The 16,409-nt window shown below is 45.7% G+C and overlaps 1 protein-coding gene across 3 annotated transcripts in view; it reads right to left on the bottom strand.

Moving 5' to 3' along the window:
• Positions 1 to 16,409, bottom strand: part of rspo2 (R-spondin 2) — a gene marked incomplete at both ends in the record, with an annotated part of 55,140 nt that overhangs the window by 21,633 nt on the left and 17,098 nt on the right. For 2 of the 3 annotated variants that reach the window (XM_079163891.1, XM_079163892.1), the window contains 3 exons: positions 421 to 609; positions 888 to 1,031; positions 9,899 to 10,087. In XM_079163891.1, coding sequence (XP_079020017.1) covers positions 421 to 609; positions 888 to 1,031; positions 9,899 to 10,087 — 522 coding nt within the window. Of the gene's footprint in view, positions 1 to 387; positions 610 to 887; positions 1,032 to 9,898; positions 10,088 to 16,409 lie in introns of all 3 variants that reach the window. The other variant, XM_079163890.1, reaches the window with a different exon arrangement.

Here is a 16,409-nt window from a genome sequence, read left to right as displayed (position 1 = left end):
TCTCGAGCTGCCGGGAGGAAACAGAGACGGCCATTGAGGAAACCTGCAGTTCGTACTTTGAAGAATTCCACTGAGGAGGGGAAGGGAGATGGGAGAGAGTGTGTGTGTGTGTGGGGGGGGGTGGGGGGGATATACCTCAGAGAAGGAGCTGGCTTGAACAAGGGCGCCATGGAAAAATACTGATATTTCACGCATGGAAACACTACCGTGCACCTCACAAAAAAACACAGACGGTGAAAAAACAAAGCTGAGTGGAAGGTACAAGGGTTACATGAAACAGGTGGAACTCTGAGAGGGGGAAAGAGCTCTCCTGTGGGATACGTGGGCTGTTTTCTTTAATATCCACCGGAGCAGTGTAAACTCCGAAATGGACGGTATCTCTCTCACACACATCGACATATGGCTGTGTAACGTCCTTACCTCTCCTGCAGTGCCTCATGGCCATTTTGCACATCCTGGACTCGGCGATGGTGGGACAGGGTATTGTGTCCTTGGGTGGTTTCTTTACAATGTGCCGCGTCCGGGTCTCGAGACCCCACTTGTAGCCGCAGGTTTTGTTTCTCCTGGTGCAGGCTCCCCATTCGCTCCACTGGCCCACCTCGCAGCCCTCTGCAGAGACACACAGAAACAGTGAAACCACGGCCGAGTGCAATTCGGAGGCGACTCAAAGTCCTCCCCCGGGTCAAGCCTTAATACGGAGGCCACGAAGCTTTACTGGGATGCTAAAACCTCTTTGTGTGTGGTCCCAGTTCGGTCCAAAATAAGCAGGACAACTGAGAAGTTATAGAATACAGTGTACAGGTAAAGTAAGGTGTGAAAGAAGTTTGTTTACTCTCTTGACACTTTTTTTTTTTGTGTGTGTACATATTTGTGTTTGTTTCACGTACCTCCACACTCCATGGTGTCCTCCAGCGGGGCAAAGCCCTCGGGGCACTTATCAAAGCAGCGCCCTTTGTGGAGGTAAAAGCCTGACTTGCACTTGGTGCAGAAGTCTTTGCTGAAGCAGGACTCGCAGTTCTCTATCCTGCACCCTGGAGGAAGGAGGAGAGAAAAAAGGGGAGAGTCATCAGGGTCCGAGCAAACCCTCTCATCTGGAGTTGATCGAAAGCTAAGGGGTTTGGGGAAGGGGGTTCTTGAAAGGATTATGTTGTCTCTCCCGAAAAAAAAGAAAAGCCGTCGGTGATATTTTATTTTTCATCTTCCTGCTCTTGTTCTTGAGTGAGGAAATCGACAGTGTGGAAACAGCAAACAACAGTGAGACAGTGAGGAATTGTGTCACGCTGACCTCTTTTAAACAAATTGCACCAACATCCAACAACTAATAGCCGTGCTGCGACAAGAAGAATACATCCCATTAGGGCCCTGAATAGTGTCCCAAATATGCTACACTATCACTCCACACTGCTCCAGTCTGTGTGCATAACTGAGGATTACTGGGGAGTCCTGTTCTCATTAAAGGGTGAATGATGGCTCCTGATCACAATGCCGGCCAGCTGTGTGGAAGTTCTGGCCACGATGTGAAAAGGGGAAGGTGGGTCAGGACGGGGGGGGGGGGGGGGGGGGGGGGGGGGGGGGGGCGAGGAGAAGGACAGCACAACTTTGCGCCGCCTCGTCAAACAAATGCTGATGCGTTTAGTCAGCAAAAACACGACAGCACACTTATCCTCCCACGCCACGCCCTGCTGCCGCGCGTGACACACGGCGTCGCGCTCGCAAAGGAAAGGCACGGCAGTGTGTCATCGAGCGCTGACTCTGCAAATAGCACGTCAGGCAGGGCCAAATTACTACAACCACACCAACAGGGCGACGCACAGGCCCACATGATTAGAAGGAGCCTCCCAGAGCTGGCTAATTTATGGCGTTCCTCAGAGGCCCCTATATGGGCCCATTGCCCAATGGGCTTCCAACGTCGGGGAGCCACGATCTACGACCCGCAGCCACCGTCACCCACCGTCACCCACCGCTCGCAAGGTTGCTCCCCAGGTAATCTGCCCCTCTGATTGTGTCTCGCGCCGGGGGGGGGCGAGACACGCGTTAGCGCGTGCGTGATTTTCCACATCTGAGCGCGACGGAGGAGGAGGGCTGCTCTTTTATCTGTGACCCTTGCAGGGCCCGGGGAAGGGAAGGTTCTCACAATCACACCCCTTAATTACACCATCTCCAGCTAACCATCAGCCTCCTCCTCGACATTCCTCCAAAACGAGGGGGTCCCTCCCCGCTTTACTTTGAACCCTAAAGTATGGCCTCTGCCCACTCACTCTGGTCTCACGCTTTCCCGACCAGTCTAAACAAACCATGGACACACACACACACATAAGCACAAACACACACACATACCAATCAGATATGGCTTGAGATAGAGACCAACTCGGCCCTGAAGCGGTACTCCAGATTCTGAAAAACGTAGATAAACTGACTTTAATATCACTAATCTCGTTGGTAATTACCTGTGTTCTCACATCGTGTTATTAATTCGATCACCTGATATTCTATATCTGCTCTCTGCATTTCTTTTGTTCCATTTTATCTCTCGACATATGTCTTGGATCTCAGGAGTTACGCATTGCTGGGGAGATTTGGGTGTGGAATGTGTGAGTCTAAGAGAGGCATGAAGTTCTTTTGCTGTATTTCTTTTTGTCTTCTTTGTTTTTAAGCTCTCTGCCCCTCATCCACTTTGTTCTGGGTGAACCCGAATCAGTGAGGCTCGGGTTTGATTCAGGCTAAACCCAAAACAAGGAGCAGGCTAATAAATCAGCAGGCTAATTGGAAAGCATAACTCTGTGTTTTACCCTTCACACTTCCCAGGCCTGTCATCACCTGACTTTTAGCTCCTAAACAAAACAAAAAAATAAAAAGACAAAAAGGGGGAAGAAGAACATCTGGCAGTACTCTCAAGCACTGGAGTTGTTGTGCAATCCTCAGTTATTGACAGTAAATAGGAGCAACACAGCTGTGTGAAATACTGTTTTCTTGCAGTAGCACTTGACAAGGCTTTTTTTGATTAAAACAGGACTGTCGGTTTCAGAAATGGCGCAAACGCCCGGAAACGTTGTTTTCTAAATAGAAGATAAGTAATAATGTCACTCTGTGAGACGGATGAGGTGGATGACACATCAATGCGGCTCCATGGGAGTTAGAATGCAGGGAGGCGAAGCTGCAGGGTCAGAGGTCATCGGGGAGCGAGGTGGGTAGGAAGGGATCACTGTGACAGATATTTATCCCTCTGTCGGGTTATCTGGCAAAAGGCTATCTGGGACAGCGTGGGCTATCTGGGACACTGGAGAAGCTCCCACACTGACCAATGGGCCAAGTGAGGCAGCTCGTCCAGCAGCACCAGAAACCGATGCAGAGGGGCGGGTTCATTCTCCCTGCAGGATTAACCTCTGGACCACCTTTAAAATCTTCGTCTAGGTGCCTCGGGGAGACTAATGAGAAATAACGAGGTCATCAGATCCCATTGAAGGCCCCGGTGTTCCTGGGACTTAAACGCATTATCATCATTATCTTCCGGCCTGGTTCTGGCCCCTGAGTTACATCACGAAACGCAGGAGGAAAAGCCTTGTGTTTCAGCTCTGAGGGGAATTTCATAAAAAGCTGCGGGTAAAGTGGCACAGGGCGAGCGATTTACAGAGATGTCGTCAGCGCTGCGGCGGTTCCACCATTACCCGTATCGCTGTCACGCCTTCTTTTTTCTTTTGTTGTTTGTTTGACTTTACACTTGAATTATATGTGGTTTTGCACGTCAAGTGCATTTAAAGCTGCGAGATGAGTCACAGAGCGTCATTCGTGCTCTAATGGTGCTTGCTTGGCAAAAGATGTCCCTCAGCTGTGGTCTGGATAGGGAACCCACCGATTTTTATCGTGGACACGCGAAGCCTCAAGTCGGCTTCAGTCAACTTCTGTTCCTCGGCAGCCTGACAGCACCATGTGAAATCACTCTATTTATTTACACGGATGTTCGCTGTGTAAAGAAAGGGCGCCAAATCGTTTTGTGAGGACGAATCGCTCGCGTGTTTTTTTAATTTTATTTTAGCGTTATCTGAGCCGGAGGGCGGGTTGTGAGACTGCTCATCAGCCTCCTCCGGAGAGCTAACCAGAACCGATGCTGCACAGCGGGAGCGTCCATGTCGTAAAAGGCCTGGCAGTGCAAAGGGGGAAAACAAGCCCCATTTTTCCATCCCTCTCCTCCAAGCTGAGTCGAACAGCTCTGACCCACCCTCTAGGCCCCGGGTTTGGCTGAGATGGAAGCTTTGGCTTGCTCGCTGCCACCCAGCCATGTCGCGTGGAGCTGCGGATGGCAGGAGTTCACGGCGAAGGCCAGACCTGCCATGTTTTTCCCGCCAAATTCCCTCCGTCCTGTTTTTCTTTTCCACCTGGGTGCTCCTCCGCTAGCGCCAGCGTACAGAGCCAGGTAAAGCAGAGGTGGTGTTCATGTCAATCAGCATCACCCAGAGAGAGAGAACGGCGATGACAGATGTGTCAGCGGTCCTTCAAGCTTCTTCACTCCAAGGAACACAGTCTGTGATACACCACGACCGACCCCTGTATCTGCTCGTCCAGCTCCAGTGTACACACAGACAGCTCGAGCTTCAGACAGTGGTCAAGCACAGGGAGTCGGCCGGTCCACTCGCACTTTACGCTGCTTGGTATAAAACGCAAGAGTTGTTAAATACAACCCGATTGAACTCTTGGTTTGGTGGTCCATTGTGTTGTCTGGCAAATCTGAAAGTTAGCAAAGCTGTGATGATTGAACGTCTCTTGGTGAGGCGCACAGGCCAAAAGAAACTGGTCTTTTTGTTGGTTAGTCTGTGCAATGGAAATACCCACAAGCTCAGAGTTAGAGCGAGAAAGGGAGGAGCTGAACGAGAGACACGGAGAGGCTGCCAGCGCCGGCAGCGTTAAAGGTTGCAAAACCCATTTTGGTTCCTTTTATAGCGCCTTGGTACCAATTTGGCCGGGACCCATGATGCACGGCTCTCGTCCACCTTCAATCCAATCAATTCGATGGTGTACATGAAAACTGAAACGATCTTGGAAAAGTCGACTTCTACTTCCCGCACTAAACTGATGTGACAAAGCAGAAAGACAATTGGATCTGCAGTAAAAAATACAATAGGCCGTCCAAAACAATTACCTCTGACAGAGGAGTCTCCAGTGGCACATTAGACTGGCACTGACTGAGTTGTGATATTTGAACCACGTTTCTAGGATATTGTCAATCCCAGGCCTTGATCAGACTGGTTGTTGGTTGGCAGTGTTATAAAGCCTGCTGCGGTGGGATACGGTTGGTGTCTCGAGTGTGAGTGAGTGCTAGTGTGTGTGTGTAGCAGTGGGGGGTCCATAATACGCCCCGAGGGAGGAAGTTTTGAATGCAGCCTTGCTCCCATTCTGACCCTCTCAACGCTTTCTCTCTTCTAAAAGACAGCTCTGATAGTCGCCTTTCAGCTCGTAATTCTTTCAGCAAGAGAGCCCGCCTGTGATACAAAATGACAGAATATGCTTTGGCTTGGGAATGTAATGTTAAAACCGAGGTATTATGAAATGTGACTGAGGCGAGAGCATAACTGCGCCGCATTCACACAGATTTGGCTGTACATAAAGCGGCACACTGTGTGAACGTTGCTACAAATCTTCGGCACGGAGCGGCGGGTTGACACCCACAGACACTAGCGTGGGGCCTCTTCTGGGCAGCTGATAAGAACCCCTGTGGATAACGCTGGCGTTACTGCACATGGTTTATGGCTCATATCAGCCCGTCCATTGGCTGCTGAAAGGAGTTCTTGCAGAGCAGAGACCCAATGCAACATAATAATAAAACAAAAAAGGCCACTGCTAACCAACCGGCTACATCTCAGGAGTTAATATTGTGGCTCCCGTGTATCGGGCCCCTTTGGAGTTCAGCTGAAGTGTGGCTGTAAATGGGCTTCCAGTTATGTTGCGGAAAGTATAGTTCCCACTGTTGTTGGCTCAAAATATGGAGTTATTTTTGATGTGGGGAAGAGACACCAGAACAGACAGCCTTTAATTTTAAATTCATCAAGTGAGGCACAGTTTCTCAAGTAGTCATGAGAAATTAGTACTGTTATGGTAAGAGCTATAAATTACTTCTTTAACAACTCTAAACTTCAGGAGCTTGAATTTCTAAAACCAGGAACAAATTTTTCTTTGCAAATTGCATAACTGAAAGTATTCATATTTTTCAAATGTCTTTTGTACGTCTTCATTATGATAAAGTACACTATTACATACTTTTCTGTGATTGAATAGGTACAGCCTACAGTTTCCCTTTTTTCTACAGTTTCCCCCTTATGTGAATATTGTAACATTGGGAGATGTTGAGAGACTGCTGTTCGGGTGTATTTTCTGAATTTGAAGACCAAAGACATTAAGGGACAAGTGAAGTACAAAGTCTACAATCAATTGTTTCTATGTGAGACTGTGATAACCGTACCTGTGTCCCAATTCAGGGGCCGTGTATCTCCTGAAGGATGAGGCCGATAATGTGGGTCTTTTTAAAAAAAGGACCAGATGGCCACGCTGAGCCTGCTCCTCCTCCCCAAAGGAGATGGTCTACCCTCACGGATAAACCTGGTGCAAACCTGGTACAATCCTTAACTCACAAAGTCATAACGGTATGACCAGGACGTTGACTTATATTACAGTCTGAACTGTGACATTTTACTCAAACCCATGCTGAACAACTGGCAAAACGGTAGATGGTGAATACATCACACAGCTGATGATGTTTTAGCCAAACAAACTGCCCATTGCATTAACTGTTAACCAAACAACCCCCCCCCCCCCACTATAGACGCAGAGTAACGGTTGGGGGGGTCGGTGATACACCCGGCTGTGTTATCACTTGCGGCCCCTACCGGTCAGGAGTGAGCGAGGAGTCAGCAGGAAGTCAATGGGCAGCGTAAAACAGCCAATAACGAGACGTTATGAGAAAGTGTGAGTCACCTGCAACCGCGAGAGGTCCTTGAGCCTGCAGCCATAACTGGCCACCCAAAAAAATGTTGTGCAGTTTGCTGCAGCAGAATGCGAGATTAGCCGTGGACAGACATGGAGGTGCACACTCACTCACTCACTCACTGAGCGCAGACACACGCGACAGATCGCATGATCCTTCTGGCGGAGGTGCTAACTAGCAGTATTGCGCCGACCTTTATCGGTCAAACTATCCTCTCCTTGCATCACACACTGCGTCATATTGCGAGCTCACAGAGTAAGAAGTGTATTTATCTCTTCTCTCCTCCCATGCCTCTCTCTGTCACACGCCTCGGGAGGCCTTTCAGGAAAAACTGAAAGTGAGGTCTCGGCCAGCGTACAAGCCTTTTTGCTTGTCTCACTCTTGTTTTCTTTTACCCAGGCAGTCCACACAAAAAAAAATTCTTGAACAAGATAAGATCACACAGACAAACTGGTGTAATAATAAGCAGCTGCTCCCCAAGTGATTTCAGAGACTGTGTTTGAAAAGATCATGTTAACAGAGACCTAATGCCACGTTCCAGGGCTCTCTTTTGGAAACCAGGAGCACACGGCAGCTCGAGAACCCCCCTCACCATCATTTGTCCACTGTGCCTTTGAGCTCTTGCGTCAACTCAAGAAATAATATTTACCGACCCATCACTTAGCTTCGAACCCAACAAAATATCCGCTCACGTGAACGCTTTTGTGAAAATAACATGCGGAGCGCAGCTGAGAATGAGGGTCAAATAGGGAACTGGATTAGAGAGTCATGACTGAGGCAGTGATCACATCAAAGTAGGTCTCGCTCTGAGATCTGATGCTACGTGACAATGCAAGATGTTGCTCTATGAGCAGTTTGTACAGAGAGGAATTCAGATTAACTTGCCGCACACATCAGGATCAATTAAGTTTAAAATGCACATAGCATGGGGATACAGCGGTTAAGCTAGCAGGGTTTACATAAAAGAAAAAAGAGAACAAGATGTCTTTCTCTTCCAATTCTCTGAGTCATGAAAATTGGGTGACACGACTGGTACTGGTTATAAAGTGCAGATTTACAATAGATATGCAATAGTGTGTATAGACCAACATAATATTTGAAAGGATATTTCGATTTTTTTTGCCACGTTAAAGGGTTTTTAAAGGGGTTTGTTTTTCCTTATCCTGAGCGAGGGTAGAACAGGACAGAAGATGTCATATGCTGTACAGATTGTAAAACCCCCAGAGGCAAATTTGTGTTTGTTTTTTTAAATATTTGTCGATACAGATAAAATTGATTTGACTACCTCAGCATGTAAATAAGACAACTTTGGCGCATTTCTTCGGCAAACCACATCCTCACAACTGCTAGCTAACGCCAACTTAACAAACAAAGAGGATATGAACCCTTGTTAGATGCATCTTCCAGTGCTACCTGTTCCTGCCCAGCTAAGTGTGAACACGCTCTGAAGTCAAACTGCCAGATTTCTGGGTACTGAAGTCGCAATTTTCTCAACCATCCAAGCTTCCACCATACAAAATTGGCTGGTGCAGCTTTAACAAGCCAGCGGAGGTACTTGCATCTTGGTCGACAGCGATTGGGTGAGCAGAATATAGCGGGTTTTTTTTACTTCTTCCTGCGGTTGCTGCGTTATTGGGCCTAAAGGTCCGGACGCCCTTCTCTGGGGCTTGCGTCTGTCAGGAGTTTGGCTCAGGGAAGCAAATGAGTTCAAGTTCCTTTCTGGGTTTTTTCATATGAAACACTCAGCCAACACCTCGGGCTCCGTGTAAAGCTACAAAGGCTCTCTCTTCAAGCAGATTCCATGTTAAAATAAGGTTATGAGATCGGGGTGCTACATGAGGAGGAGAGGGAGACATTTCATTAATTGAATTTTACAGCTATTTCTTTCACGAGAATCATGAGAGCATGTCGCTGTTATTATTTGGATTTTTTTATTTTATTTTTATAGTCAAACATAATTTAGAATGTGTGAGAACGAAGGCGTGGTCTGTCTCAATTTATTAAACCAATACAGTGTTTTAAACTAAAAATATGTGGTGAAAAACAACATTTACTTCTTTTACTGCAAGCCGCAAGAGTAACATGTGTAACAATGAGACTATTAGCAAAATATCTTCCATTGTTTTTATAGCTGAAACAATAATTAAAAGTGAGCCAAGTTTCCCTTCCTCGCGGATACACTACTAATCCTAAGGATTAATGCTTTGCCGCTCTTAATGCTTTGTTTTTTTTCTTATCACACTTCAATGAAGTGGTTCTCGGTGGAGGATCTGGACTCTTCAATTGTGACTGGCTTTCTGTTCAAAGTAAAAAAAAGAAAACTACTCTGGCTGCCAAGAAATTACACTGTCTGGTGAAAGTCTCAATCCACAAGCCAAAAGAAGTGAGTTTCATGCCCAAATGCGAATATATAATCATCTTTGTATAGTTCAGATGATATTGAATGACATGGCCAAAAGGGCCGGTTTTTACATGTTGTTTTCAATGTGACGATACAAAGAGTAGGTTTGGCCGAGTCTTCAGCGTTTCCTAACCTCGCGTTTGCATCTGGATTTCCAGCCTTCAAACATCCTCGTGACCGTGTAGGATGTTTGGCATTGTGGCTGTAGAGGGATTGTTAAAGAGACATGAGAAACATCCTAGCCGGAGTTCGCGTTCAATTCCCGAGGGAGACGCTGCTAAGACGATGCTTCACTGCTCACATCCACCTGTGTGAACAGATGAGCCGTTCAAATTGTGAGGTATGTGTGTCTCCTCTGGATAATTGACAATAAATCATGTGTTGTGGGGGAAAAGGGGGAAGCTGAGGGTGTGAGTGTGTGTGTGTGTGTGTGTGTGTGTGTGTGTGTTCGTGTCTGGGGATGATGGGGTGCTGGGAGAAGGAGAAAGGGGAAAGCAGGGTGGGTTGAAGTCGAGGGTACTCACTGGAGCACATGTTGAGTTCGGGGCTGCGCATGCCGTAGTATCCGGCCGGGCAGTCGTGAAGACACTCCCCGTACTGCCTCATCCTCTCCCGCCGCAAAAACAGGAAGAGCTTGGGCTGGCAGTTCACACAGCCGTTGTCCCGGGAGCACACCGAGCAGCCTTTACAGATGGGGTACGTTCCATAGCTAGCTGCTGGTACAAACACAGAAGAGTACACAGCAAAAGGTGATTAATATGACGGAAGTAAACACGTAAAGGTGTCGGCATGCTGTAACCGAAGGGCTTGTTGAAGAGTCAAACAGTAACTAAAACCCCCTCCCCCCACATGCACGTCTCTGATGTCTGATGAAGTGGGGCTTCGTCTAACAATTTTTGTACCTTTTCTGCTCGCTGGCTTCGTGGATCGATTTAGTACAAACAAGTGCAATTTCAGGAAAGATTGTTTAAAACTGAATGCAACTATCTGAATTTGAATCATTATCATCTCTCACCCCTTTCTATGACAGCAGGATCCCCCCTCCCCCCTTTCGAATGTGGTTGTTTCAGACACATACTTGTTCAGTTCAAGCATACTCCAGCCTTTAGCCTGAGCATTAAAGCCTCTGAACAGCCTCGCAGGTGTACTTCGATGGGAATTCATTGGGTCACGCATCATCATCTACCAATAATGTCCCGTGCAACAGAGCTAACAGGAGATTTAGGAAGATGCCGCTCAATTAGTCCATACACGCCCACACAGTCCTGAGAAGAGGTCTAATCAGCCAAATGAACTGAAAACACCTGTGTTCAGAGGCTTTGACAAAAAAAGGGACACGTTGCCCTACAACTCCATTTTACAAGCTACCCTGCTCATGACCAAAACAATGACTTGTCAGTGACCTTTCAATGAGCAACCAGTTAGATGACCATCGTCCGATCGCCAAAAAAAGGATGAGAATGTTTATCAAAGTTAAATTGAAATACATAATTCCAAAGCAGGCTTTGCTAGGCTCTAATGTTTGGTTTTTTATTCCCCGGCAGTTTCCTGCTAGCTGGTGCATGATGGTGACATAAACCCGGTGACAGTTAAGAGTTAGGGGCCTACGAGAATGGAGCAATGTTTAAATATTAGGTCAGAGCTACTGTTAGTTGGTGCTACAGTCGCATTGGAAGATGCTAACATGGTGGTTCAGAATGCTGTTTATTCTGCACTAGAAAAGAAAATCCGAGTTCTTTTAGCCCGGAGTATCATCCCACATGTGTGGTCGACCCTGACTTCACCCGATGACAAGGACAGGGTGAACTGGAGGCAACAGACTCAACTGTGGGAGGGCTGACCAGCAGAATACAAGCCGAGTACAAGGCTAAAACCAAAACAACCATCATAGATATATCAGCAGGATATACTCTAATTCATAGTAAAAAATTTCCAATTCAACAATTTGTCATTCATGCAAACTCTGGCTCCCCTCTCGACACTCGAATGCTGATTGGTTATGAATGTGAATATTGCATTAATTCTGGTCAGAGTTGGCCTCCTGAACGATTGTGTTGAGACAGCCGATGAAAGCCCCCAAAAACCGCATTGGCTCTGGCCTCGGCTCAGGTTGCCTGCGGAAGACAAAGGAGCCAGTAACAAGACAGTTCCATTCCACAATAAGTGACTCTCGGCGTAGACTCCTTAGCGTCCCGTTTACAGGAAAATGTCCCTGGGCGAATACAATTTCTCCAAAGAGAGACACTTCAGTTGATCTAAGCCGAATCTTAAATATCACCAGCAGGGACCGGGTAACAGCACCGCTCAATCCGAGCGACCCACCACAATGTTTCATAAAACACTGTGCAGCAAACTGGACAAACCCTGAGAGACAGAGCAGAGCAGGCCATGGATGCGCATATTAGCCCCCCCCCCCCCCCAAAACGGATTTGCCCAGACGAACAGACGAAAGGGAGCACTAAGTGGGCCCAGTGCAAGCATCAGTTTGTAATCATGTGAAAACCAGTCGCCGAATGTCAGACTTATCTTCTTTTTTTTCCATTTCTTTTGTTGGTGTGCCGGGAGACGGTCTTCGGAGAGGGACACTTTGCTGAGCCAAACTACACTCATTCTCCTGAAGTCGGGGTGGATGGAAGTAAGATTGAGCGCTAATCTGAATGTGTTTCTGACGGTCTTTAGGGATGAGGTTTACAGCGACACCCCATCGATCACAGCAGCGCTCCAAGCCCGTTCACCGCACTGACCGAGCATTAAAACCAATCAATGTTACTTTTGATTAAAAAAAAGCTGTAATAAAAGTGTTTCACGTAACACCATTCTTCCAATATTCTCCCATTCAGGAAAACTAGACTGCAACATTAGACCGAACGTCATACTTAACGATATATTTCTGTAGGATATACAGTATGGATGTGTTTACAGGAAACAGACACACACATTAACTTGGTCACATTTACTCCCACTGCCCTCGCCAAACTTGAACACAACACTGACAGGAAGGGAAAGCCAACTTGGCAAAAGTAAAGGACTGTGAAGCTGGAAAGCTTATTTCTCCGGCCCGTGAAGAGCCTAGAAGTATTGACAGAGCGCTAACAATACAATCCCAACAATAATAGAAAAATTAAATCAAGGCATGTGGTCATCTTAGATCACCGGCCAGTCAGTCAGCGGAGAAATTATAGCCGCTGAAAAGTTTCTTCATGACACGACTTAAAAATCATGCGCACTCTTTGTTGTCAAACATTTGTTTTGCTGGTTGCTAATCTCACAACGCGAGCTGATTGAGGACAACATGATCACACGGCGTTTGAATGCAGCAGATCCCACATCCTGGAATTAGCGTACGACTGGGGAAAAAAAAAAAAAAGCAGGGCGAAAGGAAAAGGCTGTATACGGTGCAGAGGAACTCTTTTGGTGCTGATCTTGGGAGATTAGATGGTGTGTGTGTCTATGGAAAGGTTTGGAAGTTCAGGCCACAGGTATGTCAGGAAGGAGGCCACAATTCACAGTGTCTGGAGCAGCGGCGTCCAACTCTCGTCCTACACTACCGGCATAATGTCTAGCGCACTTTACATCAATCTGTCGACTGCCACAAGTTTCAGCCATTCTTAAAGAAAACACTCATTCATATGAATCTGATTTTTGAGATGAGAAGAAATATGAGAGTGGCTCCCTTTTTACGACAAGAGTTGTTGAAAAAAAAGTATTTGGAAGAGCCTTGTGGGTAAAAATCTTTACCTCAGCGCGCTTCATTGGCATGAAAACTGAAAAGTGTTTGCCATGCTTTTAAGTGGCACTAAAAGAAGAGAAAATCAAAGGGAAATGGGTTAAGTGTTAGTTCTAAAGTCTCTATAGATCATTGCAGCTTAACCTAATTTGGCACTGGTAATGTTTCGTGTGCTGGGGGATGTGTTCTGAGTTATGGATGTGGTTTTTGTTTTTGCACATCGTGCCTTTCTCCTGCTCTCAAAGAGAAGATACATTCAAGCCCGGTCCATCCAAATGATAACCGTGTTTTGACACATGCTCGACTGCCTTCTATGGCTTCTTCTTTCCCCTACAAATCATGTAATGCCTCGGCTCGTCTAGCGTTTCCTCTGTCAATCACGTCGAACCCGTAGCGACCCAGCCGCACAGAAAGTGATCATTGTGAAAATACATGTGTTGTTTTTTTTAAAACAGAAGAGGAACGTGCACGCCATTGTGCCACTCCCTGCGCACGACAGGCCCAATGCCGTTTACGGTTTCAACCACAGAATACATACTACGTGTAGCAAAACAAATCCGCAGTTCCCACTTCTGACATCTAACTGAAGATCGCTCTAAGCCTCAAGTATTGTATTTACAAAAGCCAAGGTCCAAATGAACATTACTGGAGAAGCCTCTGCACGAACTTTATAACACAAAGACTTAATAAGTGCATCAATGTGTTATGTCTACAAGGCAGAGGGGCGCTACAAAGCTGAACCACATGAAGGATATATATACATCGACATTATATTGTGACAGTTAGACTGAGGATGATTTTGTGTAACACACAAAATGCATTTATAATCAGGAGGGGATCACGGTATTAATTTGCATCCATTAGTTGAACTAATGTGTATGTTTTAAAAGACGATTTAAGCATTTTGAAAGGTAAGCTAATTCGCTTTCTTGCCAAGACTCAGATGACAATATATACCACTCTTAAAGAGACAGAGCATGTATTAGTCCCGCCCACACTGGAGGGGAAAACAATTAATTGCTTTCCATTGACTTTGTATTGTGTTACGGTGCCTGTAATGTTCCTCTGCTAGGATGGGCATCCCAGCATCTACTGGGATGCACTATGACAGGTTAAAGAACCCAAAACTAAGTGATGCATCAGCAGGAAGAATGGAAAAACTGTTGCATCCTGTATGCCTGACTCATTAAGCCTAACGTTATGTGCAGTTAGCATTTGAAGCAAATGTCCGTTTTAGAACTAAAGCTCTGTAAGTAAAGCTAAAACATTTTGACAATACGCAACTCGTGTTATGGTGGAATGACACTGGAATGAAATGGAGTAAAAGGCCTTAGCTAACTCAGTAGCTTGCTAACTTGACCCCTCAACATTATAGCAGACTGTTAGCAAAACATTTAGAAACACTTGGCAACAGCAAGCCTTTGTACAAAAAGTTTTAACTGAAAACAAATTATATCAAATGTGTTATTGAGTTCACTTTAGAGACGCTAGGCAGATGTTGTTGTCTTAAACAGAACCAAGCTAGCTCTTTCCCCATTTCTAAGCTAAGCTAACCAGCTGCTAGTTTCCATCAAACTCTCGGCAAAGAAGCGAAGTGTACTTCCCCAACAATCTTTGTTTATGTTCGGTCATCATCAAATTTGAAACTAAAACGTCCGACATATCACAATTCAGACCATTACACCATTACATGGTGAAAAGGCTGTGCAGATATTCATTGATAAGCATCTACCATGTTCAGGTGAAGTTTTGGTCCTTCATTCATGCGAAACAGTCAACATGAAGAATGACGGCATGTTTGGGGCGTAGCACTTTCATTCTACAGCTGTATAGGCTTGCTGGGAGGTGAAACAGCTCAAGAGCAATTAGGGCCGCGGTGAGATCCAGCAGAAACCCAAACTCTGTCTCAGGTACGTTTTTATGAGTCCAAAGCAAGCGTGACAGACTGCGCTCGAGGCTGCCAAAAACCTCCGCATATACAGGGGGTTCCACCCACGGCCGGCTCACTTCCTGCCTTCCACTCACCTACCGTTACCCATGAAATCATTCACATTGACCCACTGCAACCCGAAACCCTAACAAGGCAAATTGCACATAATTTTTGTGTTTCTTTTAGAGCCCCGAACTTAACATTGAGAACAAGAAGACATTCTTACGTTGGGTTTCACAGATGTGGGCTCTTGTAAGCTGTCTTTGGTAAAAACATTTTAGAGCCGGCGCTGCTACAAACTGATACTTTGGAACCATTTTTAGCCCTTTAAATTTGACAATTTTATTATTATGTTCAATGATAACGTGAAGAAAATGCATTATAGTGTGAGAAATATATTAAAATACAAACATACTCTATGTAGCCATCGTGTCAGAAGTGGAAAATACAAATTGGACTGTTTAACACAAGTTTAGTACTATTTCCTTGGACAAAATGGGATTAAATAATATCACTTTCAGAAGTAAGATTTTTTTTGTGGTCTGCCATATATGTTTTAAGAAAGGGTTACATGCCTCTTGCTGATCTTTTAGCTGCTCACTTCAATCCCAGGCTGGTTTTGAACAGCTCCAAAGAGCAAAGAGGATATTTCTTTAACCTGCTACCACTACTTTCATAAGGATTATTGATTTCTTTCCCCTGTAAAAACCCAAAGAGAGTGCAGTTAGTCACCTGTTATTAGACATAAACTAAAATGTATCACCATTAGTAGTTTTTGATATTGGGCACAGAGTAACAGAGGCTTGTGAGACGGATGTTCTGATTGTACCACAGTTTATCTTCTTCACGTATCATTTCAACACAACCCTAAAGGGAAAATGATAGCACAGGATACAAACTGGATAAAAAACTGTTTTGAAGTTGACCTGGAAATGCAGCAGACTTCAGGGAATATCATAACACAGCACTGAATTCCAAACCCAGCAAAGGGGGGACAAGAGTTTATATTAAAACACAACTGTTTCTATTCTCACAGTTCTCCTCCATTTCTCCGAGGGCCCCTGGTATGTAAATCTAATAATACTGCCCCTGAATGCAACTAACCAGCAGCCACACTGCCCATTGTTTGGAAAAGGCACTTACAGTACAGTCTATATGAGAAAGTTCATCAAGTAACACGACAAAACTGTTTATCCGCTACATCTACACTAACTATAGATGTCATATGGTGGAGAGGCAGCGCTTGCAAACCTCAAGTTTTGGAGTCGCATAGCTGCAGCAGGTCAAGAAGATTTGTGCTCTCATGTGGAAAGCATCACATCCACCAACAGAATTATACGCTTTCCTCGTGGCACTGAGACAATTATTGTTTATTGTC

This window comes from Pholis gunnellus, assembly GCF_910591455.1.
Source record: "Pholis gunnellus genome assembly, chromosome: 8".
NCBI classification, from domain to species: Eukaryota; Metazoa; Chordata; class Actinopteri; order Perciformes; family Pholidae; genus Pholis; species Pholis gunnellus.
The sequence above is the reverse complement of the archived record's forward strand: the minus strand, read 5'-3'. Positions and strand labels throughout refer to the sequence as shown.